General features: G+C 54.6%; 2 protein-coding genes across 19 annotated transcripts in view; one reads left to right on the plus strand and one right to left on the minus strand.

Moving 5' to 3' along the window:
• Positions 1-14,102, plus strand: part of AOPEP (aminopeptidase O (putative)) — a 324,976-nt gene extending 310,874 nt beyond the window's left edge. For 7 of the 11 annotated variants that reach the window (XM_034647316.1, XM_034647315.1, XM_034647318.1 and 4 more), the window contains 3 exons: positions 8,673-8,759; positions 10,484-10,628; positions 13,569-14,102. In XM_034647316.1, the coding sequence (XP_034503207.1) occupies positions 8,673-8,759; positions 10,484-10,624 (228 nt within the window). In that variant the 3' untranslated portion in view covers positions 10,625-10,628; positions 13,569-14,102. Of the gene's footprint in view, positions 1-5,553; positions 5,651-8,672; positions 8,760-10,483; positions 10,629-13,568 lie in introns of those variants that run through there. The other 4 variants (XR_004621808.1, XR_004621812.1, XR_004621811.1 and 1 more) reach the window with 2 other exon arrangements.
• An 8,465-nt stretch (positions 14,103-22,567) lies between these two features.
• The window catches only part of FANCC (FA complementation group C), a 282,752-nt gene continuing 277,354 nt past the window's right edge, over positions 22,568-27,965 (minus strand). For 4 of the 8 annotated variants that reach the window (XM_034646671.1, XM_034646669.1, XM_034646672.1 and 1 more), the window contains one exon: positions 24,165-27,965. In XM_034646671.1, the coding sequence (XP_034502562.1) occupies positions 27,735-27,965 (231 nt within the window). In that variant the 3' untranslated portion in view covers positions 24,165-27,734. The other 4 variants (XM_034646675.1, XM_034646674.1, XM_034646668.1 and 1 more) reach the window with 4 other exon arrangements.

A 27,965-nucleotide genomic window follows, 5' to 3' on the forward strand; every position in this document is an offset into this window, starting at 1 on the left:
AGGCAGTGCCCAGGGCTGCAAGGTACCTCACATGTCCAGCGACATCACATGTTCATTTTGTCTTTAAAGGGCTCATGAGTGAAATCGGTGTGGGGTTTTGTTGGTGCTTCTGGGTTCTTTATTGCTCTATCAGTGGTTTACATATTTCACATTCTATTTCTGTGCTGAAATCCACAGCAAAAAAGCGCACTGTTGTCTATGAACACTGCCATCTTTTCTCCACAATTGTAAACTGAGCCATATTCACATGTACAGTGTCCCATAAATACCCTAAAATAGAGGGCTTGCTTTTGCCAAAATTCTACCCTCCGGTGCCTTATCTGGACACAGTCCCTGCTCTGTTCTTCCCCAGCATACCAGGATTTGAGACTGGGGGAGTCTGGCCTTCGAGCTGTGGAAGCCACGTACCGCACGTGGGATGCTGGTTCTGCCCGAGGCGTGCGGGGAGCCTTCCCCGGGGCAGCTGCTGCCGTGCAGGGGGCGGCGCTCTGTGGCTCCCACGCCGTGTCGGGGCAGCATATGCCTCTTAGGTGTGAATGTTTGTGCTGGTACCTGAGAGCGAAGGGAGAATTGGACTTAAATTGTTTAAAAAATTAAAGAGCTCCCACTTATATGCAAATCGTGGCATTTTGTGCACGTCAGTGTATGAAATTTAAGGATCAGCTAAACTTTACGGGGTGGCACGGACACTGATTTTTCTTAAGCTACTTGGTCTGCATGTTGCTGCACCACAGTCTCTAACTGAATGGAACCGTGTTCCACAGACCAAGTGGTCTTGCCCATCTGTGGGTAGAAGCAGCCAACCAGGCTGAGCTCGAGACGTCCCCTGGCTCTGCTGTCAGGACACCAGGGGGTTCCCACAAGAATAGACTCTGTAGAAGAGGGCCCTTTGCTGAAACAGCCTTCCCCAGCTTGACTCTGGTTGTTTTTAATAATAGCTTTGAGAAATAATTCACAGACTACACAAATCACCATTTCAAGTGTACAATCAGTGGTTTAGTGTATTTGCAGAGTTGTGCAACCATCACCACAAATGATTGTAGAACATTGTCATTCTCCCGCAAAGACACCCCGGTAGCCCGTAGCTGTCATTCCTGTCGCCCTCACCCCCAACCCCGGTCCTGCCAACACACTCATCGGTCTGTCTAGATTTGCCTGTTCTGGACGTTGATATAAACGGAGCCGTACATGGTATGTGACCTTTGGGGACTGACTTCTTTTCACTTCGTGTCCTCTTTTCATGAATTGTCTGTTTTAGCCTTTATCAGCACTTCATTCCTTTTTTATTGCCAAATATTTTCGATCGTATGGATTACAGCCATTATCCGTCCATCAGCTGATGGACGGGGGGCTGTTTCCACATCTCGGCTGCTGTGAAGAGTGGTTTTGTAGGGAGGGTATTGAAAGAAATGGCCATTAAGAAGAGAGGGGAGGGGAGGGCTGACATTTTTGCGGCGTGTGTGGTATGGCTAGAAATTGGGCTCAGGCTGCCTCCTCGGACAGGAACTGGTGTCTTGTCTTCCTTCTGCACTCCGTGCGGCTCCTTCTCAGCGTCTCCTGCACCACTCCGGCTTCCCCGTTGCACCGTGTTACATTCTTTCACAGCGTTTATCACAGAGGTATTGCTGGTTTCCTGGATTTTTCTTATACCTTCTGTTGAAATACAAGTTCCAAGAAGACGGGCTTGTCTGTTTTATTCACCATTTTATCCTCAGCATCTAATACTTATTTTTTGGAGAATGACTTTTCCTGAGTCTCCAGGTGTTCTGGAATAGCAGCTACTAGCATCTGACGTGACAAGGTAGGGAAATGCTTCCGGGAGGGAACGATCCCGCCTCGAGTCTGCCTCTGAGGAGTGTGCGAAGGCACCGGTGTCCCTTCTGAGCTTATTGGAGGAGCTAACCCATGGTCCCGTTTTCTGCCAACATTAGAAGTCCTCTTTTCAGTAGAGGCTGTGTGTCACATGGTGACAAAAGGAAGAAAGAAGGTGGAATGTATTCCTTCCTAATTACAGACTTACATGTTGGAACAGATTGTCATCCGGTGCTCAGTTTTGATGGGAAAGGAAGGCAAGTTGTGCCACATTTCAAGGCGGACCCAACATGGGCTCCCAAATTCTACTTTTTGAAGCCAGTTGCCCTTAATAGCATTAATGTCATTGGATAGAAGAGTCAGTATATCCACAGGAGAAGGAAGAAAGGTTAGAACTTGCCCTTGTGAACTTTGTAAGGCTTCCTCTTCCAATCCTTGATGTTTGTCATCCCATGTAGCCTCCCGGTCACTCTGGGCGGACACGTCAAGTTGAGGCAGTCCTGAAGGATCCCTGTTTTTTGTGTTGTCGCAGCTCTAGTTATATTTGGCTATAACCAGTTACAACCAGTTGTCCATCACCGCGAGCTCTAAGGGCCAAGTCAGGCATGGGTCGTAAGAGCCCTGAGGAGGAGCAGACGGCCTCTGAAGCCTCATTGGTTGTCCTTAACCCTGCTCACCCGGCTTTGTGACAGCAAATGCAGGAACTTCTAGTTCTTTTTGTTTCAAAAAAGAGCATGAAGATCGCAGCTCTTCGGAGTAAGGAGCAGTGAATGTGGGAGCGAAAAGTGCTAGAGTCACAGCACAGATACTGGGGGTCTCGTGACAGCCACACAGCTGAGGGGTCTTTCATCTTTTCTCCTGAGGCACACCAGACCACTACACGTGCCCCTGAAGAAAACACTTGCTGGAGATGCTGTCTGTCCCAGAGCCACTCTGCAGAGGCCTTCCTGCTGCCAGGCAGGCTTCCCTCACCAGCAGTAAAGCCACTTTAAAGCAAAGTTAAATCTAATTTCAGACACAAATTGAAAAGCGGGTTCATTTATTGTAGTGTTAGACTTATTAACTCCCAAAAGCCATGAGCCTTGGTCTTTCTGTTTACAGATATAAAATGGAACTCTAAATGAGGTTTAATGGGCTTCCCAGATCATGTTCCCTAGACAGATTTTTTCCCCTTTAACAGTAAATTTTGAAATCAAAAGGACTGAAAAGAAAGGGGAGTACTTCCTGTCATAAATAGGATGGGTGGCATTCTTCAAAGCGTTTTACAGCTTCCAACTGTGCCTTATAATTTCCTTGTAGCTGGAAAGCATTCTGAGTCTTTAAAAGGGATACATTCATTCAGAAACATTTATCAGGCATGTACTGTGTCGGGCATCGAGACAGGGCCTGGAGATGACCTGAAGGTGCCTGGCCCCTGCTCTCCCCAAGTTTGTGTTTCAGGGTAGGTACGTACGCGGTACGTACACAGCCTCCTCCACGAGCACTGGGGGCGGGGGAGGTCGTAGACCCCACTCTTAAGAGAGTGGCCGGTGGGGGAGGAGTGCCGGTGGGCTCCGCCAAGGGCAAGGCTAGGGGTGTGCTCGGAGAAGATCCTATGCGCCCACACGGGGTGTTGCTGGGTGAGGTGGGGCCGCGGCAGTGCCATCTCGCAGCACAGCAAATGTCCTTGTCCTCTCCTGCCTGCTGGCCCCTCACAGACTCCTTGTTTAAAAAGCCAAAGGCTGTTAACATGCTTTGGGACTTTGTGGGGCACTGAGACTTTAATGGAGCTGTAGGACATGAAAATTCTCAGGTTGAAAAGATATTGGGGTGGGGAGTGGGCTTGTTCTTCAGCAGCCTTTCTCCCCTGTTTCTGGGAGAGAACAACTAAATGCGGGGGAGCCCCAGCATGTCCTGATGAAGGTCGCGGTCATATCACAGAGAGGCCCTGTCGGGTCATGGGACCTGCCCCCTTGAGTCTGAGACGTGGTTGGGAATACAGATGACCCCTGCGAGGCAGGTCCCCTTTTCCAAGCACCGCTGTAGTCAGAGGAGCAGCCAGGAGTAGTTCGGCTCAGGCGAGCCTTTGAGTAATGAGGACTTCCTTGAAATGGAAGAAACACCGTGGGGCTGAGACACGGCTGAGCCGAGCGTTCTGTCTCCGCAGGTGGTTTGGGAAATTCCCAGGTCCCTGGCCCCTGGGTGTACTTTCTGGATGACAGGAGAAGCACCAGCTTCCCCGGGCCTCTGGGCCCCTCCCTGGTGGGAACCTCTGACTCCTAAATCCAGTTGCTTGGGCAGGCACAGCAGGGGCCCAGAGGCCCGGGGGCCTCGCTCCCCACCCGCCTTCCCATCCGAGAGCCCAGCCCCATCCGCGCCTTCCCTCGCAGGCTGCTCTGCCTCACGCACCTTCCAGGCCACCCTCGAACAGCAGCCGTCGGACAGGCACCTTGCTCTGTCGTTTCACAAGTTACCAGCACTTCCTTGAGATGATACTCCCAAGTTTTTATAAATTCAAGAAATACAGAATTTCTGAAGTAGAAAAGAAAGCCGGAAACATGCCAGTCCTGCTAAGGTGACAAGCACTCACTATCTGGGACTCTTAGCTGCGCTCGCCGTGGGCGACCTCAGTCACTTGCCACAGCAGCCTACAGGGGCCACACTCTTCTTACCCCACCCCAGGGAGCGGGGCCGGCTGACAGGGCTGAGTGGCAGACCCAGGTCTCCAGCCTGGGGCCTCGGGCTCTGTGGCTCAGGGCACAGTGGGTCATGAAATCAATTGAGTAGATCACTAACCAGCGTAAAGAAAAGGACAGAAAACACCAGAGTGAAGGGAAAGGATTCCGTGTGTGTGCATGTGTCTACACAGGTATACATGTCAGATGCAGCCAGGCCACACGTCCGCCAGGCCTTCCAGGGGCTCATGCCTATTGCCACACACACAGCCCGTCTTCCTGGAGGAGCCCCTGCTGTGGGTCAGGGATCCACCAGTATAGGGCACTTACATGGCTTATTGGAGGGTTTCCATTCTCTGTCACCAAAAGTGAGTCCACCATGAATCCACTTCTGCACACCTACCCTTCGTTGTTTCCACCTCGATTCCAAGACCTGCCCATCTGCACCCAACCCCAAGAATCCGTCTCATTGTTGGGCACCCCGGGGAGAACATTAATGTCTGTGTACTTACCACCCTTTGTTCATGGAGGCTGTGGAAGCCTGGAAGCTTCTGGAAACCATTTCCTGTGGTGCAGTTTAGCACTGCTGTATGAAAACCCACCTGTGCACCGAGCCCAGCACCCACATCATTTTTCTCTTCAGTATGTCCCTTGAGCAGAACCCTGAAAAGCAGATTTTCAAACCAGCTTATGTTGGACTGAAGTATTTATGGCGCACCCCTGTATATGCATGTCTGTATAGCAAAAACTCTGTCGTGACCTTGTGGGAAGAACCAGGGACCTAAATTCTCTTTCTGTATCATTCTTCCTCAGTCGTGTGCCACATGCTGTGCTAAATGGCTGGTGGGTGCGAGGAGCCCCTGCGTGGCCGTGGCAGGGGACGCATGCTTGTCCCTCGTCCCAGCATGGGCAGGGGAGGCGGAGGCGCAGCAGGGGGAGGGCCGCCAGCACGCTGCAGCGCACACTGTCGCAGAGCAGCGGGACAGAGGGCGCGGGCCCTCGGGGTCCCTGGGACTCCGCTGTTCGTCGCCTGCCGCAGCTCTGCCTCTCTGCACTTCTGAAATGCCCCTCTTCTCATCCTCTTCAGGTTCTGGGTCTTCGCTCCCCTCCCCCCGCCCCAGTGCCTCCTCACTCCTCCTCGGTGCGGCTGACCACACTGACGGCCTCTGGGACTAGGATTTCAGGTGATTCCCGGCACGAGGTTGGAGTGATGTGAATTTGAGTCCTAGTTCAGAAGGTCGTTAAATGTTTTCAACTCTGTTGACATAACTGAAGTACAATAAAACGTGGATCTTTAAAGAGTGATTCGGTCGGCGCTGGCCTGTGCGAGTGCCTGCAGCGCTGAGACTCGCTGAGCAGAACCGAGGCGCCGCGGAGGCTGCCGGGCCGGGCGCGGGCCTGTGCGTGCACAGCGTTTGGCTGTGATCTCCCCGAGGTAGTCACAAGACAGGCGCCCACTACCCGTTATCTAGTTAATTAAATAGACAATGAGGAAGAGCAGATCTACGGAGGGACAGCTCTCTTTAGAGGCCTGCTCTGAATTCTCGGGCTTTGGCCCCCCAGCACGGAGAACCTCACTTTCTGCAGTTCCCGTGGGGGAAGGAGCGTGTGTGATGGCCTTGGTCAAGGATGGTTCAAGTTGCTCAGTGATCTGGAGAGGGAATATTCTGTCAGTACCCACTTTGGAAATATTGCTGGGAAAAATTGAGACAAATGTCATTTTGCTGCTGGCTTTCTAGGAAGACCCCCGTTATGTGTGGTGACAAGTGGCCATGGGGATTGGGTCCTGGAGTTCAGGGGATAAAAAATGAGCGTTTTCTTTGTGAAAGAAATGGAAGAGAGGTAAAAGCCCTGTGCGTGAGCAAGAAGTATCTGTCATGCTTTCAGTCTCACGCAGCCTCTGTGATGTCTTTTAAACATCCTGTCACTGAAATACTGAAATGCACTGAGCTCTTTTGTAAAGAAAAGGCTTGTTGTTTTTTCTGCTCTTCCAGGGGAGGGGATGCTGGGCTGTGCTTCCTGGATGCCATGTTGGCCTTCAGGGGTCAGAAGACTAGATCTCTTATTAATCGTGACAATAAACTGTTTTTAGCAGGAAGAGAAGAGAAGAGGAAGTGCTGACTTCATGTTGGTGTCAAAGAGCCTCTCGCTTGGGCCTCCTGGGCCTTCTCCTGCTTGTGGTGGGACCACCCCGCCTCCCGCTTGCCTAGAGGCCTTATTCTGCCACGAAATAGGCCCCCACTTAGCCTTATTTTTCCTACCCATGGCCATCAGGGAGAGGAGAGCACCCCGTGTGCGGGGGCGGGGTGGGGTGGGAAGGGATGCTCTTTCCGGAGGGCCCCGGGCGGGGCACAGAGCAGCAGTCCATCCCACAGGGAGGGCCTCCCACCAGGACAGCCCCGCTCGTCGCCGTCCTTCTCCTGACTTTGCCGAGCCGGCCCCCATTTTCCACAAGTTCACAAGGTGCCACAGTGGTGTCTGAGGTGTTCAGATGACCGTGACTGGGAGAAAACAGTGAAGGGACGCCCAGCGGGACCTGGTCGGGTGCTTTCCAGGGCTCGGGAGCAGGGGTCTGGTGGTTCTGGTGGCTTCTGATTGGTGCAGTGTGACAAGCTGGCTTCTCAGAGCTCTGTTCACTCGTCCTTTCTGTGGGAATATTTTAGGGGCTGTCCTTTCCCTTTTATGGTCTGTTCAGTTCTGTTGGAAAGAACATTTTGTGGAAGATGGAAAGATTGCCAAGACCCGTCCAGTCCAGCCTCTTCCTGTTTGTTGTGATGCTCGGAAGCTATTAGCTCATTTCCATGTGCCTCTGACATTCCTTCGTGGATGTAAAGTTTGTTGGCATCCTGTCCTTAGAAGTTCAAAGGGCTTACTGCCCACAAGCAAAGGGCAGCCCCACCAGAACCCCAGACTTAACACCCAGTCTTGGGAGTACACTGTAGCTCAGGGGAAGGATTCTTCCCAGAAGATTTGTTTCTTCGTTTCTACTTGTTTGTGTGTAAATCTATTTATAGTAGATTAAAGGAGAGATCCGGCCAGCAGTAGGTAATGATATAATTTACAGGGGCCCCAGCCAAAATGTTGAAATTGCTTACATTATCCCATTGCCACAAATGGATTACTGTGCAGGGTCTCCCTCTTTCAAAGGCAATAAAGAAAACAGAGGGAAGGAAGGAAGCTTTTTAGGTGCTTGTAATCACTTCCATGTAGGGCTGATGTTGAGCCAGTAAAGGAATAGAAAGTGGTGAACAGTTCGCTGCGTATAATTGAGAGGACTTGGGGCAGTAGACATGGGCCTGAGACTGGGTTCTAAAAACCAAATTCGGGTAGATTCCACCTAAAGAATGTGCCAGAAGTGCCAGGAGATGCTGGAGCTCGCAGGGACCGTTAGTGCTGGGATCAGACTCCCATATTGTCTGGAGGGGGCTGGGGTTCCTGGTAAATTCCTTCTGGGAAGCCTTGAGTCAGTTGGATCTGGACCTAACGGGCCCCACAGTCAGTTGGGATGTTCGCGGCAGGCTGTGTAGACATGCGGCATCCCTCGGGCACGCGGGGGGTGGGCTGCTGTTTGCCACACGTGCCCTGCTCTGCATCCTGGCCCCGGGTGCCTGGCCCCGGGTGCCCGCCCCGTGCGCCGCAGAGGCCTGCCGTGCGTCTTCTCGGGAATGTGGAGGACCGTGTCTTCTTGCTTTCACTGTTTGTTATAATCAACAGCGTTGAACCGAATTGGTCATTGCTGGAGATCAAGCTGCTGGGGTTTTGAAGGGAACGCCCGACGACCGCGTGCTGTGGGGCAGAGCTGGGCTGGCTGGGCTGCCTGCTTCATTGCCCCGTTACTTTTTGCATTTATCTGGTGTCTTGCAAAATTGCGTTTAAAAACAGCAGAACAGGGGGCGCCTGGGTGGCACAGCGGTTAAGTGTCTGCCTTCGGCTCAGGGCGTGATCCCTGTGTTATGGGATCGAGCCCCACATCGGGCNAACATCTAGCTGAAACATGTCCCTTCTTCCCCTAAAGTTGACAGCAGTCCAGTGAGGAACATGGTTCCTTTCTTTGTACAAGAAACTAAACTAAAACAAAGTTTACAAAGTGTCGGCAGCATTAATACAGTAGAGAGAGTAACTTTTGCTAATACAAATTCTGTCATTAGGACAGGCCGAGGAAGCCCCTGAGTTTGTTGCTTACTGGGTTTTCTCTCCTTCCTTAAGGTTCGCCATCGATGGTGTGAGCTCATTGTCAAGCACAAATACACAAAAGCGTACAAAGATGTGGAGAGATTCCTCCAGGAGGATCAGGTAAGTTTCATTTTCAGCAGATGGGAATTCCTTTAATGCTGTCCCCCGACTGTCTGGGGCACTTACTAGCACAGGGACCCAAGTTGTGAACTTTTCTTCCATAAGAAATATTTAAACTTTTTCCGGAGATTTTTAAGAAGTAGGTAGGAGCGTCCCTAGCACACGTTGGAGCTGATTTTCCCCTCTCTCCACGTCCCTTTAAAGCAGGAATTACACGCTTAAAAGCCACGTTGCTTTGACATGGCTGTGGACCGCTGTCCTGACCACATGACGCACGTGCAGACCTCATGGCGTCACCAGGTCTCAGGCCAGGCCGTGGCTTAGCTGCCACAGTTGTGTCCGTGTCCGCAGTGGCCATGATGTACTATGTGCAGATGAGGCTGGGCGGGGAGAGCCCCACCACCCAGGACAGTCTGGTCAATACCTGCACCAGCCGCACCCAACCGCCCCCGTTGCCAGTGTCCTTTCTGCGAGAACTTTCCTCACTGTTCACGCGGGAAGGCGGTCACCTTCCTGGGAGCCCGCAGGGAGCATGTAGGTACGTGACCACGTTTGGGGGCACCCTCCGTGCCGCCTCTGTACCACCCACGTCTGCCCAGCATGGCCGTGGGTGGTGGTGTGTGTGCCACGGATTCTGTCAGCTTCTGGAAGGCAGCCTGCCGCTCGTTGCTATTAGTGTGACCATTGTGTGCCACCGAGCGAGCTTTGCACCGGGCACTGTGGGCTGACAGGATGGAGCCATGCTTCAGCGGGGGTGGGGCAAACAAAGGGACTTTTGAGAGGGCCCGAGTATGGGGGGCAGCCAGCAAGGAAGGGCTCGTTCTTCCCACAAAGAAAAATACATGACTTTGTAGCGCAAGAAATGTCACATTTGCACAGTTGGAGCAGAGGTGTTTGGAAACACAGACAGGGACAAAATGTAAGAAGCAACTTAAGGTTTCTTCCGAAAACCAAAAGTAACTGCTGTTTTAGAGCCAAGACCTTTACCAAATAAGGATTACCACAACTCCACTCTTTCAGGGAAGAATTTTTGAGCCCCAGACTACCAAGTTTTTATCTTGTGCTGTCTTTGAGATCCTTCTTTTAATTTGCCCCAGCAGAATGTAGTCCCTGACACAACTGCTTGAAATGAGAGAAAAGCCAGAGCTGACGGGGTCTTTGGTCTTCCAGGACACAATCAGCTGTGGCAGCATTGTTGAAACTGCAGAGGCGGCGTTTGCCGCCAGGGTGGGGATGGCCGGGGGGCTCGGGGAGGCCAGGCTGGCGCAGCGGGCACCGTTTCCCAGGAGGCAGGACAGTTCTCCGCCCCGCGGTCCCGTGTGATGTGCTGGTGTTCATTCCCCAGCCGCAGCTCAGGGCACTTTCCTGGGGGATGTCCTGCGACTGTGTGGCAGGCTCACGGGGCCTCAGGGGCGGGTTTCTGTGGCGGGCATTGTGGGGACCGACCTGCCTGTCCCTGGCGTTCTGATGTCATCATCCCTGGAGAAGCGGTTAGATCGCCAAGGTTCTGTTGTTGGAATGGATGGCTGAGAATTCTGGGGGGATCCACGTGAACGAGAGAGAAGGGATCAAAAACTATAGGTTCCAGAAGTACAGCTAGTCAGTTGTCTGTCTTTCTAGGGTCTTCGTAATTTCCAGATGGGCGAGTTTGTGTGCAAGCAGACTGTGCACGTGTAGACGCGTCATTTCTTTCCCTTCCCCCCTCTGCCTCTGCGCCCCCGCAGGCCATGGGCGTATACCTCTACGGGGAGCTGATGCTGAGCGAGGACGCCAGGCAGCAGCAGGTTGCCCGCCGGTGCTTCGAGCTGACCAAGGAGCGGATGGATAGGTCCTCAGCCGAGGTGGTGGCCGAGATGTTATTCTGAAGAGGTGATTCTCTCCCTTCCCTTTCTCCGCTGTCCAGCTGTAAGCAGAGATTCCTCATAGGAGCCATATGAGTCGATAATGAGACGCTGAGCCGCGTCCTCCGCTCCTGCTCCGTGGCAGTGGCCTGGGAGCACAGGCCGAGCAGGTGGCTACTGGCAGCGTGAGGCCCAGTCTGCCCAGAGTGGCCCCCGAAGCGGAGGCTGCCCACCCTGGCAGAGTAGCTCTCCTTGGCACTGTTTTGGCCACTTGGGGTTTTGTTACCTATAGGGACAGGAACACAGGAGAGCACTTGGAGTAGGTTTAGACGGTGGGCTGGGGAGGCCACGGAAGCACTAATCCAGTCGCCCAGGTGCGGGCTCACACGGGAGCACATTGCCAGGTTACCCCAAACCCCTGAGCTCCGTGCAGATGTCTGTGTCCAGCCCTGGGCCCCCAGCCCCTCATCTGCATGAGAACTTGGAGGGCCTCCCCCCAAAGTGCGCCATGCACTTCTCAACAACCCCGTGCCCGGCTTATTTCTCACCGTGCATTGGAGCAGAATTTCTCCCTGGTCTGCCCTGGAGTGGGAATCCTAAATTACTTAAACCGCTTCCGATTAATTGTGCTTGGAATTGACCTGTTAGATTTACCTCCTAGCAGTTCATTTTTAACTGGGTTTCTGCATTTTAAAGGTCACATCCCAGTGGTACGGGAGCTTTAGGTAGAACGGTGGGGTTGCGAGCACAACCTGTAACGGCCATTGTGGCTTCTGTTGTCTTCTCAGTTCTTCAAGCTTTTATGTGATATAATAGGGCCTAATTTTGTATCGTTTTTTAAACTTCATATCAAATCTCAAGCATTTTTGATTGTTGATACAGCTTCTCTACATGTGGAATTCTTAATGGTTATTTAAAATTTAAGTATTCTTAACCTTTTGTCAGACTTGCAGTGTGCTTCTGATGTTTTGCTGTTAACAAAACCATTTCTGACATGTTTAAATATCTTATTTATTTGAAACAACTCTCGATACTAAAGAGAAAAAAAGGGTTTTCTAAAGTATGATCCTGTTCTTCCAGAAGAGTCCAGGAACTGTGTTTGCCAGGAAAAGGAAATAGTGGGAGTATCTGCCATGATTGTACATCTTGGAGCGAAGCAGCCGTGCGCGGTCCTTCCCCCACCGTGCCCGTGGCGGCAGCGTGTCCTGGGCAGAGCCGGGCCAGCGGAAAGGACAGAGCGCCTCTCTTGCTGCCACCCTTGTGTAGCCACAGTATAAATCCTATTTCTCTTAGATTTTTTATTTTGTGGAGTGTTTGGGCTTCTGGAAGACTGTGCATACAATGGGGCAGTTCCCCCACTGCCCCCTTGCTGCAGCTCGTGGGGAGCCACAGCGGGCTCCGAGGCCCTCGCTTCTCCATCGTGAGTTTTTGGGGGAGCCCGGTCATGAGTCTGCTCCCTTCTTGTTCCTGCTGCTGTTGGTTGCATTTTTCATTTCGTGTTCCAAAGCTGCACAGGCACGTGTGTGGTCACCTCTGAGTCCTTTTGCTGTAGGCTAGGCCTCTAGGACGCCAGGTAAAATGCGCAACAAGCCGAAGTCAAGGCTACCCAGTAGCTACTGGGTGGACAGTGGCGCCCAGCGCGGGCGGAAGGCGGCGTGTGCGGTGTGGGCCGTGAGCAGGCACGGCGCTGCTCCGAGTGCTCTGGCTGCTTGGGTTCCTGGCATGCTGATTTGTGACTTAAGATTAAAATCACATTGCCAGGGATTACCACGCAACCATGACCTTGGCTGCTCCTCCAGAAGCCATAGTTCTCTCTCTCTGCAGTTCGGAGAACAGATGCATCTTGTAGCTCTTCTCCGGAAACAGAAGAAGCAACAGCCGTGGAAGATGCTCGGCGGCCCGTTCCTTATGCCCAGCCGACGACCTCTCTGCCGAGGTGCAGAGCTTAGCTGATTGGTGAACAGTGACTGGTTTCCGCTTTGTTCACAGTGGCTAAGTTCTGCACCTGAAGAGAAGGTGAGATGGGGACAGTTAAGTTGGAGCTGCTGGGGCAGAGGCCGCCGCCGAGTGGTCCGCTCGGTGCCGGGCGCCATTCTGGAGGATGCGAGACCTGCTCGGCTCTGAGGATGCGCTTTCTCCTGCCGTGAATACACGAATGTACCAAAAGTCTGCGGAAATATAAATTCACTAATTAGACATCTGTCTGAATGGTCAAATGTATTGACAGCTGCAAAAATTATTCTATAAACACTAAAGCCAAATGCATCACCAAAAAATCAAGTTAGAACTGTGTCGGCAGTTGGTTGCATGTGAGTACGGCCGGTGCTTTCCAAGGCCAGCCCTGGTGCAGTTTCCCGAGCACGGTAACCTCTCTCTTGTGTTCTCAGCCCCCAGCAGGACGGCGCCGAGCTCCCAGCTGAGGCACTGCTTCCCGGCTGTCAGTTGGACCCGCCCTCCGGTGCCTACTGAGCTGATATCAGTTCTCATTTTACACACTGGCTCAGTTCAGCAGGAACAGGAGTCGAGCCCTCGAGCAAAAAGCCTTCTGTCTGTAAGTGCCCAAAGCTCCGGAGCTGGGACTGCGCGCACGACCACGCGCCACGACGTGACAGCGGCGCCCCTCCGTATGTGGCCCCGGGTGTGGATGTCGGTAGAATCCTAGCGCCGTGCTGCCTCGCGGGGGATCGGCTTCGGCTCCTAGAGGCAGGCTGTAGGCGCAGGGGGACTGAAGGGGGCCGGAGCTGTCGGTGGGACGAAGGCCGGGTCACGGCTGCTGGTTTCCACAGCCGTGAGTGAGCAACGCGGCCCTGAAGCCCACTGGCGGCGGCATGAGGTGCAGCTGGGCGCGCCCTGCCCTCCTCTCCAAGTCCTCTCTCCAAGCGGAGAGCAAAGGCACACAGAGGTACAGGTTTACAGGAATTCCTCCGCTGTTACCAGGCAGTAAATTTTATTGCTGTTTCCTTTGCAGGAAAGATCACAGCGAGATTCTTTTTCATGCATCTACGCCCAGCCCTGGTGGGACCAGGATCGCGTTGACCCTGGACATCAAAGGAAGGGTAATGGGCTGCTAAAGCCATCAGCCAGCGGTGTCCACGCCTTGGTGCTTCTCTTTCCGGAGGCTGCTCTCGCTGGAGCTTGTGGACCCCTGGCGCCTTCGTCCCTTGCCCTGAACTTGCCTCCTCCAGACACTGAATCTGCACTGGATCTCTTCCTCGAGGACAAGTGATGAAAGCTGTCTGGGATACTGGAGATGCCGCTGGACATTTTGCATCGATCCCCTCAGCACATGGCTGCACTGGAGATTTCTGGAATTCCAGGAAGTCACAGCTTCTGTATCCTGGGACCAGCGAAAGTCTTCTCTAGATCAGTCCAGAAAGATTCTGCAGGATTATTTTGATAAGTCTGTTTAGATTTTTCCAAAATGTTAGTACCCTCGGTCAAAGGGCAGTGTAAGAACCCAAGGTGTATTCATAATAAAACGTAATGAGTTATTATTTTTGTATTCCTGTTTCTGAATTTAATGTTTTTTAAAAAGTAAAACAGTGTTACCCAGCGGGTATTCTCTGCAAGCTGGTCCTGTCCCTCTCCTGCCCACCGACCTCCCCATTGGTCGCTTTCCCGGGTGTCGGTCCCCCGGGCGGGAGCCTGCGCCACTGCTGGCTTTCCCGCCAGCGCCACGCTGACGGAGGACGTGCAGCCACCAGGCGGCCAAGCTTGCTGCGGTCCTGGCGTGGCGCCACGGGCTGCGCCGACCGAGGGCGCCCTGAGCCCGGCTCCAGGGCTCCGTGCACCCCGCTCTGCAGCTGGCCTGTGGGAGGAAGCGCGGCTTGAACACATTTCCTTCGTCGGCAGCTCTTGGTCTTCAGAATTCTTGAATGGTGACTTATTCTAGAAGGTTTCCTGGGGCTTTGCTCTTCGCTGTTACCTGCGCTCTGCATATGAGGGTACGTGCCTTGTGTACGTTGTTAATTTTGAATTTTGAAAAATCGTGATTTTTGAATTTGAATAAATGTAAGAACGCTGCGTCCTGTGCGCGCTTGGAGTGAGGGGTGTACGTGAGCGCGCTGGGCCTGCCGGGTGGAGCAGGGACAGACCGGGTGGGGGCAGACCACACCGCCAGCTGCCTACCTGCACACGGCCCCTCCAGACCTCCCCGGGGCCGTGAGCAACCAGTTGGCCCAGTGGTTAAGTGACTTGTTTTTCCAGAAAGTTAAACCCCCCCTGGTCTCTAGAAGCCACGGAGGCAGGGCTGAGCCCCCGCGCACATGGGGTTTTACCCCGAGGCAGCTAATCCCCTTGCCCTGATCCCGAGTCGTGCAGACAGTTAGCGCCAGTGGGCGGCGGCCCGTCCCCGAGGGGTCACCTGAACCGAGCCCCCCACCCCCTTGGCTGAGTCCTGTGTCTGCCTTCTCAGCCTGTGGACACCGGGGTCCTTGCCCGTGCCCGGTGTTGTCCCCCACAGGGACGGTGACAGGAGGGGTGAGTGGGTGCTCCGAGTTTCCTCGGAATCGGGAGCCGGTTTTCCTAGCTCGCCCCTCAGCTCCCGAGAGGCCTGCGCAGGAGCCTGGGCCACGGGCGGGGTCCCTGGCGGCGAGGGGCTGGGTAGCTCGGACCAGCGGGCTGTTCCTTCCCTGTGTCATCTGATCGCGGAGAAGCAGCTTCCCATTGGTGGCCGAGGTGGCGCGTGCAGGGCGTGTGGGAATTCGAGTTAGCCCACTGCCCTCCCTGGGCCACTTTTCTCCACAGCAGCACCTGGCACCTTCCGAGAGCTGCCTCGGTGCGTGCGGGACAGTCTGCAGGGGGCCCAGGAGCTGCTGTGGAGACAGGGTCTGGGGGTGCCAGCGCAGGAGGGAGGCTGCCAGGCCCAGGTTCCCAGGGCGGGAACCCCTCCCCCGCCACACCCCCAGACAGGTTTAGCCAGATTCCCAAGGTCACCTATTAAGTGACAGGCTATGAATGTGGGTCCACGTGGCTCAGGATGTCCCTCCCTGTGACAGCTCCTCATGGCCTGGACTGTTCACACACACACGCTCCCCAAGGACAGCCCACCTGTCATCCCGCGGCTGAAGTTTGAGAGGCCTGCACCCCTAATCCGATTTGCTCTAAGGATGGGGCCTGGGTGAGGGCAGGGTCAGGGGACATCTGCTTTGGGAAAGTGGCATCTGGAGTGGGCCGCAGTTACGTCACCACGGAGACGGCACGAAGACCTGTCCGCGTGGCAGTCTCGTACACTTTGTGGGTGGCACAGATCCTGATGTCTGCTCCCCCAGAACTCCTTTCTGGCCTTAGCGGTGCCCCCAACCCCTGCCGCGGTTCTCGCGTTAAGCAGACACAGAGGGCTGAGTTGCCCCCCGGGAAGGAGTTTGAGAAATAAAGCGAGAAAAACAAGCCTGCTTCCCAGGACGGTGCACCCCCAGCAGAAGGCCCGGGACAGGAGGGGCCCACCCGTCACCATTGGTACCCCGGTCCAGGGAGAGTGCCTTCCTTAACTGTCGCACCGATTTGACCCTGAACCACACTTGGCCGTACTGGCTGTCAGGAACCAGGCATTTCACAGGGGCAGTGTGGGGGCTGTCCCCTTGAGAGGCACCCCTGGCCCGCCGAGCCCCTCCTGGGACACGGGGGCCACTGAGAAAGCCCGCCACCCCACCAGCCAGGCAGTCAAGCACGGAACTGGGGGTGTTTTAACAGGTTTATTAAAAAAGCAAGAAGGTGCAGCCTTGTCCTCTGAGTTCATCAGCGGCCCTCCAAGGGTTCTAGAAATGCAAGCGCTCCTCCACCCCTTAGAGCAGGCAGTGTCTTTGAAGAGCAAGTCCGGTTCGGGACAGGAGCACATCTCCCCACCTCACCTTGATTTCCAAACATGCTGGAAGGCAGGGTCAATCCGTGATTGGACCGAGGGGCCAGGCCTCCGATGTCCCTGGGGTGCTCCCCACTGTGCTGGGCTTGGCTGTCAGCCCCTGGCCAGCCTGACGCAGCCCGCAGTCCCTCTCCTGCCCGGCTGGGCTGAGGGGCTGAGCTTTGGAAAGGGGGGGGGCGGTGAAGGGACGTCCCCAGGAGCCCTTGCTGCCCATCCGGCTCCCATGGCCTGGCTTCTGGGCTTTGGGCAGCGGCCGGGGCAGGAAAAGTGCTGGGCACCTGGGCTGTACCAGGACTGGAAATGCAGGTGGGGGACGGCGTGGCGGGGGGAGGGGGGGAGAAGAAATACAAGGGAAGATGTTTCAGTTCTCCCTCTTGGTCTCTATTTTAGGATGACAGAGTTTCAAAGCATTTCTTTTTATTGGAATTTCAAATCAAAACATCTAATAGTCTCCAACCCCAATGAGGTACAGACATGTCCCAAGAGCAGGCAGAACCCAGTGCCCCAAGTATAGGAACCAGAACTAGTAAACTCTGTCCCCAATCTTCAAACATCCCTTTAAAATGAAGGCCTCGGACAGATGTTTCCTGAGCATTCCGGCTTTCTTCCCTGACCCGCCTGGGTCAGCGTGGACACTTGGCAAAGCCCAAACACAGGGCGCTCCAGTGTTTTTAGACCTTTACGTCCTGGGCCAACCACTTCCTAGTTCCGTAGATGAGCAGCGGGGTGGGCGGAGGAGGGGCTGAGAGGGGCTGGGCCCACCCGCCCCAGGGAGCGCGCACTCTGTCCCGACGAGGCACCTGCTGGACAGACCTCTGGGCATCCCAGGCCTGTGGCCTCTGCCACCGGCCTGCCCGGAGCCCCAGGGTCCACACACCCCATTCCTGAGAAGTCCAGGAGGGGCTGCTCCTGGCGTCACCGGCAGGTGACAACACGCAGCCGCTTTGGGGTTAGGCGGTCCCTTGGAGTGTCCTCTCCCCAGGGCACTGGGGCTGAACTGCCTCGGGCTGCAGAGTGGGACGAGACCCTCTGTGCAGGGCGCAGCTGTGGCGAAGATTCCATACCGACCGGAACCTAGACTCCCTGGAGTCCCTTCCAAGTCCCTTCAGCCCAAGGTCAGGACAGGGCTGGTGGACAGGGCCTGGGCTTCTGGTGCCTCAGGAGGTGGGGGCTTGACCTCCCCAGAGTGGNTTAGCCCCCCAGGCCACGGCCCCGAGGACAATGACCTCGGCCTTCCTGGCTGGGCCCTGGGAATTTACAAGGTGGAAGGGAGGAGAGGCGGCCGGGGGCTATTCACTGGGGCCTTTTATAGGTCTCTTCCCACCCTTGGTGCTGTCTGGGAGATGGATCGGCCAATAAGGCGTTTCTGTTCCAGCCCAGAGGGTGTGAAAAGAGAGGGAGGAGGCCATGGGCCCGGCCCGGGACGGAAGAAAACCCCAAGTTCCCAGGACCAGCACCGGCCGCACCTTCTGCGGGCATGGTGGGTGGGCGACGGGCACCCTGGGGTCGGGGCAGGGCCCTCCGGAGAGCACCGGCCAGAAGCCTCGGGAGCCGCGGGGAAGGGCTGGTGACAGCACGACACCCGTGTGTGTGTGTGGGGGGGGGCAAAGCGCAGGCCTGTCTGCCCACGTACTCCGACTGTTCCAGATGCGCTCAGAAGCTCCTGCCGTATTGGCGAGAACAGGAGTCTGGCCTCTGGCTCCTCCCGCAGGGGCCGGGATGGCACAGGCCGACCTGCGGGGGCGGGGGGCGGGGATCAGCCTCTGGGCCGCCGCTTCCGCGGGCACAGCCGGGGATGCGGGTGCGGGGCTCGCGTCCGCACTCGTGTCTTCAGCCTTCCCGGCGCTCGGGGCTCCGGCCGCCGCTCCTTCGCCGCCGTGAGGTCCGGCCCGGAGCCGATGCTGCCGGCGGGGCGGTGGGGGAGGCGCCCAAACCGCCTGTGGTTGGGCCCCAGCCGAACTGCCAACAGCCGTGTTCCAGAAAGTTCCCTTCCCCTCTAACAGCTGTTGCCCTGTTCCCCGGCCCCACGGCCGTGGAGGCGGGAGTGAGTGTCCCGGGACCAGGCGGGGGTTCCTCGCCAGGAGAGGAGGCAGCCCCCCGAGAAGACCCCGCGACCGCAGCGCGTGATGTACGTCTCCCCAGACTCGAACTGCAGCCCGAAGGAGGCCCCGGGATCAGCGCGAGTCCGGGGGTCAATAAGGCAGGAGCAGGCTTAAGGTCTGCCCATGAGATGGGCCAAGCGTGCGTTTATGTTGGGTTGTAAAGAGAACACAGATCATTTAAGGGAAAGGGATTACCGTTTTATGATTTTATTTGTTTTAATAAATTAAAAGACATGTCCAAGAAGAGAAAACGGCAGAAATTCCGGCCTCCGTGCCCCGGGAGGCAGAGGCCATTTGCAGGGCGGATACGCGGTCATTGGTAACTGCGGTGCTGGGCGCACGGACGGACCGCAAGCTGCTCGGGCCATCTTCCCCGTAGCTCAGATCGCTGGAGGCAACCAGGTCGTCTTCTCCTAGAAAACTATGTGCGAGGCTAGAGCGTCGGTCCTGTAAAGTGCCACCAAGCTGGTGCAATGCAAGCCCGGCGATGGTGTCCCCCGGCGTCCCCCCGCTCCGCTTGGCCTCCTGCGGAACAGGCAAGCATGAGTCTTCCGTTTGGCGTCGCCGAGTACGATGTTGGGGTCTACATGACGGAGGCAATACAAACTATACGCAGAGCAAATAGGACGTTTTCCTGCCCCTGTTCGCCCGGTCCCTTCTCCCAAACCTTCGCTGTGAGGAGCTTGACAGGCCCCTGGCCCAGCGCAGACCCACGGGAGGTGCTCCAGCAAGCCGCGTCCACAGCCCCGCTCGAGGCCCGCCGGGAGCCCAGCACACACCGATCCTTCCGTGGACACACTGGGTCTCAGGCGGCTTGCAGGCGGCACTTGACTTCTGTTTGGACAGCTCTGGTCGGAGCGTCCGGGACTGGAAGAGGCAGAAGGCCCCAGCAGCGCAGGGCCTCCTTTGCTCAGAGCCCAGCCCTGGTCCACGTCCCGCGCAGCCTTCCTAGCTCCGATTCCTCGTCTGGAACCCGTGGGCAAATGAATGTGTGCACAACCCTGGGAACGGGGCCTGGCGTCAGCTGTAAGGGTGTGTGCTCCTTTTCCTTCGTGTGTGGGTTGATTTCAAGTGTTAACCAGCCCTCGAGCTGTTCGCAGCGAGCGCCTCTTGCAGGCAGCACTGCGGCCAGTCGCCTGGACATTCTGCAGGTGCACGGGCGCCAGCAGGTCTGGGGGACGCTCCAGGGTTTGCGCTGCTGGTGAGATCCATGCAACCCCGAAACGGGAGGAGGTGGCTCTGAAGAACCGGATTTTTGTTCATGGAGAATAGGATATATAAATTTTACATCTTTTATTTAATGTTTTTATTTTTGGAAAACTTCTGTAACACAATTGACCATTTTAACCATTTTCTCGGGTACAGGGCCGCGGCATTAAGTGCATTCACAGTGTCTTGCAACTGTCGCCACCATCCGTCTCCATAACTTTTTCATCTTCTCAAAGTGAAACGCTCCCTATTAAACACTAACCCTCCATTCTCTGTCCCCCAGCCCCTGGCAACCACCGTTCTGTTTTCTGTCTCTACAAACTGGTCTACTCTCGGTTCCTCTTGTAAGTGGAATCACACAACATTTTTTTGTGTGTCTGGCTTAGTTCACTTAGCAGAACCTCAGATTTGGTCCATGCTGTAGCAGGTGTCAGATCTTCATTCCTCTAAGACTGAATAACATTCCGTCCCCATTTCGTGGATCCACGGATGTGTCCTGGCCCCCGGGCCTGTTTGCACACTCTGCGGTGAACACAGTGGACAAACACCTCTCCCGGTGTCTGCTCTCCATCCTCACGGGGACACAGCCAGCAGTGCAGCTGCCGGATCACCTGGTGACTGTTAGCACGCGGTTTCGGGGCTCTACGCCTATGAAACGCCACAATCTGACCACTTGCGCCTCTCCATGTAGGACCGTGCCTTTGCCCCAGCCCCACGTGGCCATATCGATCTCTTTCGCTTTTGCATATTGATATGGGAAATATTTTTATTGAGTTTCTCATAAGCTGTATTAAACATTTTTTAAAAGTCTCATCAGAGTCCGGTGTAATTCTCCTTCTGTTAACTGTAATGTTTCTACCACTGGCCCGTCAGGCTCCAGGTTGAAGGCCGTCTGTCGATCTGAAGGAGAGCTTTAACAGTTTGGAAATCAGTTATTTGTCATCTGTTGCAAATATTTTTTTCCCAGGGTATTATTTGTATTTAGATTTTTGCTTATTTTAACATTTCTGTATGGGTAATTTTATTCGTCTTCTGTGGTTTCTGGGTTTTCTGTCTTACATAGAAAGTGCTCCCATTTGAAGGGCCTAAAATGGAGAATTCATGGAAGTTTCCAGGTGATGTGAGTGGAGAGCCTCAGGCCCTCCCCAGCTCATTCAGGGAAGACCCTTCCCATACTCCCCACAAAGGAGTGAGACGCCTTCTCTGAAGCAGTGGCTGGGGTCTTGGACTCGGGTGTGTGTGAGCAAGGAAGGCTAAATGAAATAGAACATTCTTTCTACACCAGGGAAGTTCTGTTTTTACAAACTTTTTATGTATCTGAGTAATAGGCTCTCTTCCCTTCTCTCTTTCCAAACAGAACTGCCAGAGCCTTTTCTGGAGAAAACCCCAGCCCAGACCTCAAGATGCTGACATTTGGTAAAGAAGAGGGCTGGACATTTTATTTTGTAATGTTTCTTTTCATCGAAGAAGTAGAGATCCAACTTGATTTCCCAACACCATCTTTTCCTGTTGATCAAAATGCTTTTCACTAAATCCCTTTACTAATCGATTCCACAAATACTTACTGGCATTCTTTTACACGCCTGCAACTATTCCAGGCACCTGTGGTGCAAACAGTCAATGGAGAGTAAACAGAATACGTAAGTAGATTACCTTGTGTCTAGAAGGAGTGGGGGGCAGGGCAGCAAAAGCCAAGGTAGTACAGGGGGAGGGGTGGAGGAGAGTGGGGTGCCACTGTCGATGTCAGGGAGGCTCATGGACACAGTGATCTGTGAGTAGGAGGGAAACTGGCCTGCATGTCTGGAGTTCAGGACAGCCCATTCAAAGGCCCTGGGGTTGGAGTGTACCACGTATTGGAGTCACGGCTGGGGGCCCATCTAGTGGAGGTGGTGGTAGTGGGTGGGTGAAAGGGTTGCAGAGAAAATTAGGAGATGAAGTCAGAGAGTAAAAGGGGATGTAGATAGTGTAGGGCCTTGAAAGCCATTTTAAGAACGCTGGGTTTTATTGAGGTGAAGCGGGGAGCATCTGGAGTGCCTTGAACAGTGGTGTGCCATGATCCCAGTGGAGAGAGATCCCCCACACTGCTTGCAGCGGGGAGGAGCGGGACCAGGGAGACCAGGTGGGTGATGGTGTCTGAGAGTGGAGGCCAAGAAATGGTCAGAATATTCTGATGGATTGGATGTGGGGGTGAGAAAGAGAAGAATCAAGGGTATTGCACATGCGATGGTCACCTGACTGCCGGGGGGAGATGTTTGCTGGGCAGTGGGACACTCAGGCCTGCGGTCCAGGAGGGGGTGTGGCTCCTCTGCACAGAGCTGACACGTGAAAGCCCAGAGCAGCGAGGGTCTACAAGGCGGAGGCCCAAGGATGGAGCCCGGGAGCACCCCCAGGGAAAAGGTCAGGAGTAAGCAGGGATGAGCTCTCCAGCTGAGGGGAAACCCTGGAATGTTCTGCCAGTCAAGGCAAACCATCAGGGAGGAAGGGCCTGATGGGATTAGGGGCTGCCCGGAGGGGGTCTCTGTAGGCCCCTCCCTTGGTCCCTCCGCACGGCTTGTCATGCCCGAGCCGTGGAGCCCGTGCCAGTGCCTGCCCCACTTCGTCATACGCCATCACCCTGCACGTTCAGACTTTTCCTGGCCGCTCCTCAATGTTTGTTTTTCCATCTGAATTTTAGAATCAGATTACCTAGTTTTCTCATTAGGATCCTCTTAAGCCTAATTTAATATCTCTGTAACCATGTTTCTACCCAGGATGTCTTTCTAGAAATAATGAAACAGCAGCTAGAGCAATAGTTCTCAATTGGAGAGTTGTGGGGGGACATCCTGGAGAAGCGTTGTCACTTCTGGGCCGGTACGTAGCGGGGAGAGGCCAGGGATCCTGCTCCGCCCCGTGTGCAGGGCACACGACACCCCGCCGCAGGCCCTTACGGGCTCTGTTCCGAGCGCCGTGCTGGACACTCTCGGCCTCGCACCCTCCTCTACGGCTTTTCCTGCTAAGTGGTTGGGCTGTTTGATGGGTCTCAACCATCTCAGGTGCTCTGGAAGAGCTTTAAGGGTTGATGATACCTCGTCTTGCAGAGATTCTGTGCTCTCTTCAGCTGCCCAGGCTCTGACTCCTTCCTGTATGTAGGAGACCGCTGGCGGCGGCCAAGGTTCCAGTAACGTCACCGAAGTGAAACAAGCCAGACACCTGCTTTTTCAGTGACCTTCCACCTGAAATACAGGTCGGGGACCCACGTTCCCTGTCAGATGCCCCGGCAGGGACCAGGGCTTCCTCATGGGGCACAGGGCGGGTCCAAGCGACAAAGGCTCTAAGTGGCAGGATTCATTCGGTGATGGCAGTAGGGCCGTTCTGAGGCGAGGTTCGGGCACTGCTGTTGACTGCCTGACACAAAGCCTTGTCTGCCTCACAATTCTGTGGGCTTTTAAATACCCTTTTGATCAACTCCCTTTTACTTTCGACACCGGGTCCCATTGTGTTGCTTGCCACCAAGAACCCCGGCTGGTACACACGGATTCGTCATACCGCGAGAAACCCCGCAGGCCGAGACGTTCAACAGTGACTGAACTCAGCATTTCTACAGAAAGTGTGAAACTTTCCGCATCAAAGTATCCAAGTTCCTACCCCAAACCCCTAGTAGGGATCCTGACTATGTCAGGACCGGGGAAAGGGAAGGCCTACACTGGGGGACAGGCTGTGGGCTCCTGGGTAAACAAGCTGGGCTTTAGAAGGCGGCTTTAACACGCACGGATTTATTTTGCCCTAATGTCGGTTCTTTAGGAGTCAAACGGCTCGGTGACGAGTAGTATCGGGCCGGTGCCTGAGAGTCTCTGAGGTCCACGTGAACACCGGGGTCACGCGGAGGGAGGAGCCCATGCCCACCCATGAGAAACGGGCCGAGTGGAGAAGGGCAAACGACGCACGGCGACCCAGAGCAGCCCCCGGAGCGCTCAGCGAGGGGCGGCTTCGGACACGTGGCTCGGCCACGGCCACCTGCCTGCCCGGCTGCCTTCCGGCCGAGGGAAGGGCCCACGGTGCCCTGCGTCTGGAAGCAGAGCGGCCACCCAGGAGGCCCACGCGAGCTGTTGGGCCGCAGAACCAGGGTGGGGGGTGGGCTGGGTCCTGGGCGTGCCGCTGAACAGAGCCGAGCCGGTTCCATCCCACGACTCCCCGGGAGCCTGTGCCCGCGTTCGTGAGAGCGGCGCCCAGGAGGGCGCGGGCAGGGCTTTGTCAGGGCGGCTTCGGAAGGGCAGGGCAGCGCGGAGGCGGCCGGCTTACAGAAACCTGGGCTGTGAGCCATGCAGGCCACCAGGCTTCGGCCTCCTGCCGGCCCTACAGGCCTCCCCCTTCTTCCCTGGCAGTGGGACCCCAGTTTTTTAGGTATCTGAGGGCAGGACTCCCAGGCCCAAAGGATACACCATAATCGGTCTCTTCCGGGGGCAGATCTATATGGATTTTGTGGGGCTTTAAGCTCCCATAACTGGGGAGTGAAGGGAAGCTTTTTCTGAGAAAGACTGTAATATTTCATGAATACAAAATTAGGGGTCATGTACCTTTTTATTTATAATAAAAAATTAATTACAAATTTAGAAAAGCTAAAAGATTCCACCCATCACAAAGCGCAGGTGACAGGCTTTGCACTAACAGGTGGTCAGTCAACACCTTTTCTCCCCGTGTTTGGCGCTCTGTCTCTGGTCAGCGCTCATCAGGACGGCGATTTCATATACGCGCACAGCGTCCCCAGCACACCTGATCCAAAACGTCAGGATCCCCCCTTCACAGCTTGCTGTTTGGTAACAGATCATTCTAGAGCTGTTGTCAGATCTCTGACAGGTTCGTCCCAGACCCGAGCTGGAGGTCTTGCAAGGATCCCCCACACTCCCCTCAGGCCGCTCTCTGGGGCGCAGGCCACCCCGCTGCTGGGCCACGGCCCCCAGGGGGCACGGCGTTCTTGGAAGCTCTCCCTTCACGGTAACCTCACCGGACTGGGCGGCGACGTTGCCCCAGCTCCAATCCCCTCAGCGGGAGCCCGGTGCACCCGGCCGCCCCTGCACTGCCTTGGGGGCGGGCAGCACGAGTGCACGGGGACACCTCTGCCAGTGCAGCTAAATTCTCTTCACAAATTTTACAAGAACAGATGCTCCTGGGAGCACGGCGCTGGGGCCTCTCTCAGGGCCTGTGAGGGGCCAGGCCGCGGAAGGCCCTGAAGCTCAAGGCCGGCTCGTGTCCTGGTCAATCTGCCCACGGTCTTCGCAACTCCACTCGGCCGTGGCTGGGTCTGCCCGTGACACAAGGGCAGGGCTGGTGCGGGCTGCTGGGAGAGGCAGGAGAACCTGCTGTCCTTTTCCTTCTTGGAGGCTGTCAGGAAAGTCTCAGCTTGCGGCTTTCCTGAACTTAGAGAGAAAAGAACTCCACGGAAGCCAACCCGTTGCTGAGAGGCCGAATTAGCCACCTTTCCGGGTCTTCTGTGTCTGAGACCATCAGGTGTCTTTCTTGTGGAAGACCCTCGTCATTGGATATTCTGCTGGTGGAAGCTGGAGGCCTCTGTCTGACAGACACTATGGTGGAAAGAAACCCAGTCCGGTAAACCCCACATACAGCCTCTGGGTCTCAGCCTCACCGCTCCATGTTGCCTTAGGCCTCAGTGTTCTGAGCTCTCCAACAGGGCCACAAGGCTCAGAGGCCTGCAGGGCCTTCACGTGCATTCTCTCTAGAGGCCGCTTCTAGCTTGGAACCTACTTCTCTGAACTTGAAAAACCTGAAAGAACCCACACGTCCAGACTTCCCCCCAGTCCAGGGCAACTGGAAGAGGAGGTGGGATGTACTACTCCTCAGCCTGCTCCTGAGTTTCTCTGCCCTGACTGGGTTTCTTCTGTGGTGGCCGGATGTGGGCTTGCTCAGGAGCACAGGGAGCACAAGGCACCTGTCTTCCTGGGTGGTCACGGGGAGAGCGTCGCTTCCTACCCTTCCGCTGTGCGCTCCCCCTCCATTTGCACTTTGGGAGATTCCTTCCTCCTCAGAGAAGTGAATGCAATGATGCAGTAACCCTTCTCAAGTGGTCAGCATGTGCCCACACTGAAGACCAGGGCCTGCCAGGGAGGCTTCGCAGCTGCCCCTCCAGTTTGGGGAACAGTCCTGCTTCCCTTTGTTTCCGCCTGTGCAGCATTTCTCCCCTTGTTAGTGACTTTATCAAGGGGGGGAAGGGCAGTAAACAAACCAGTGCCTGCTGTCCCCTTGGTGAAAGCCTTCACGGTCAGTGAGGGTTCGCTGCAGACACAAGAACCGCTTGGCTGCCGGGAGTTCACCGGGGTGAAGACTAAAGCTCTGCCAGATCAGATAGTCTGGGCAGGTGCTGACTCAAACGTCCAAGGCTTGGGAGAACTTAGAGGCTTTGTAAAGGAATGGGCGATACTACAAACAGGCTGAGGTAAGGCCAGGACAGGAAGGAACCTTCCAGAAATGCAGCTTCAACAGTCTGAGGTGGGTAAGAGTCTTGATACTGTTTGCTGTGAAATGCAGCACAAATGAATTTCCAGTGGAAGCTCAGCCATGAAAGGAGTTCGGTTCCTGATGGGCACTCACGTTAGGGATCACTCAGGCTGCCAGACGACGGAGCCCCTCCTTCATGCCCACACAGGCTGGTCACACTTCCACGGCAAACAACACTGGAGAGATGTCCTCGACTCCAAGTGAAGCCTACAACTCATTTTTCAGCTACTACACATTTTGATGAAGCCTTTTTATATGACAGTAATGATGGTGGTAGTTGTGTCGACAGTATTTTATCAGAACATTGCTCAAACTGCAACATTGCTCAAAAGGCAGGCTCAGGTCAAAAATCCTTGAAGTTTCCAGATCTTTAGGTGGATCCCTAAGCCAAAACACTAATGCCCCTAAAACCACAACCTCTAATCCAACAAAATGTTACTCATACCTCAAACAGGAGCCCAAACGGAGGGCAATTCGGAGATACAAACACATAAATCAAAGTGGACACAAAGTCCTGACTGACTCAACCACGAGAACGCACACAGAAAGGCACATAATCAATGCATATTAAGAATAAACCTAAGAGGGGAAAATTTTTAAAATTGATATGAAGTAAATACTGGGGTTACCGATTCTTTATTAGAAATTTCTAATTCCCAGGGTACCTGGGTGGGTTAAGCATCTGATTTCGGTCATGATCTCAGGGTCCTGGGATCAGGCCCTTCCTGCTTCTCTCTCTCCCTTTGCCCTTCCACCCACCGCTCGTGCTCTCTTTCTCAAATAAATAAAATCTTAAAAAAAAAATTTCAAATTTCCACTTTGGTTAACTAGATAACTGATATGTAATCTCTTCTAATGTTTCCAGAACACGTCCTATACTCTCTGCTGTCAGCCATCCTTGAGGTCACACGAGCTCCTTTGGTGGCAGTGTTTAACAAACAGAAAGCAAAGAGAGCACTGGAAGTGGCTTTACCCCACTGGCAAGCGGGCTGCCCTCCACAGCAGGCAGGCTCGTGCGCCCACCACCGAGCAGTGGTCCTTGCTTCCCTTCTGAGGTGCCCGAGAGACTCCTCGATGAAGAATTTCTTAGGGAAGCAAGACAGTGTGGCTTTATCTCAAATGCCTGCAAGTCAAAAGAAACACCAATAACATGACTTCTGAAAAAAGAGACCTGCGGAAAAGGACTAAGTTACTTTCTAAATTGATCAGTGGTTCATGACCCATTTCTTGGTCCAAAGACTTTGAACCACTCACATAACAGTTGTGTATCTTGGTTTGATACGAGGAAAAACGGAAATAAAAATCTGTTCTCCTACCTAAGCCTTTTCTTTAGTGATTCTCTGACAGCTGGGCTGAGCAGGTGGGGAATGCTCTGGGCACCATCCAGTCATCAACAATAAAATGGACTGAGTTTGGGCTAAAGAACCTGTCTTCTCGCTTCATAAAATATGTACTAGCAGATCTTGCCAAATGTCTATGGCTCATTCTCATCACTCATTCCATGAAGAAATGGTCTCATCATCACATCACGAGGCCTCGGGGAGCCTGGTTCCTGCATGGCTGTGCCGGCCATGCGCAGCTCTGCAAGGAGCTCTCTGGCCAGTTTTCTTGACCTCGGGACTTCCATGCGGAGATGATCCCATCTGTACAAGGTCTGGTCAAGAAAGACAGTCATCTCATGGGCTATCTCATCACTTGGAGCCAT

Source organism: Ailuropoda melanoleuca, chromosome 17 (assembly GCF_002007445.2).
Source record: "Ailuropoda melanoleuca isolate Jingjing chromosome 17, ASM200744v2, whole genome shotgun sequence".
NCBI classification, from domain to species: domain Eukaryota; kingdom Metazoa; phylum Chordata; class Mammalia; order Carnivora; family Ursidae; genus Ailuropoda; species Ailuropoda melanoleuca.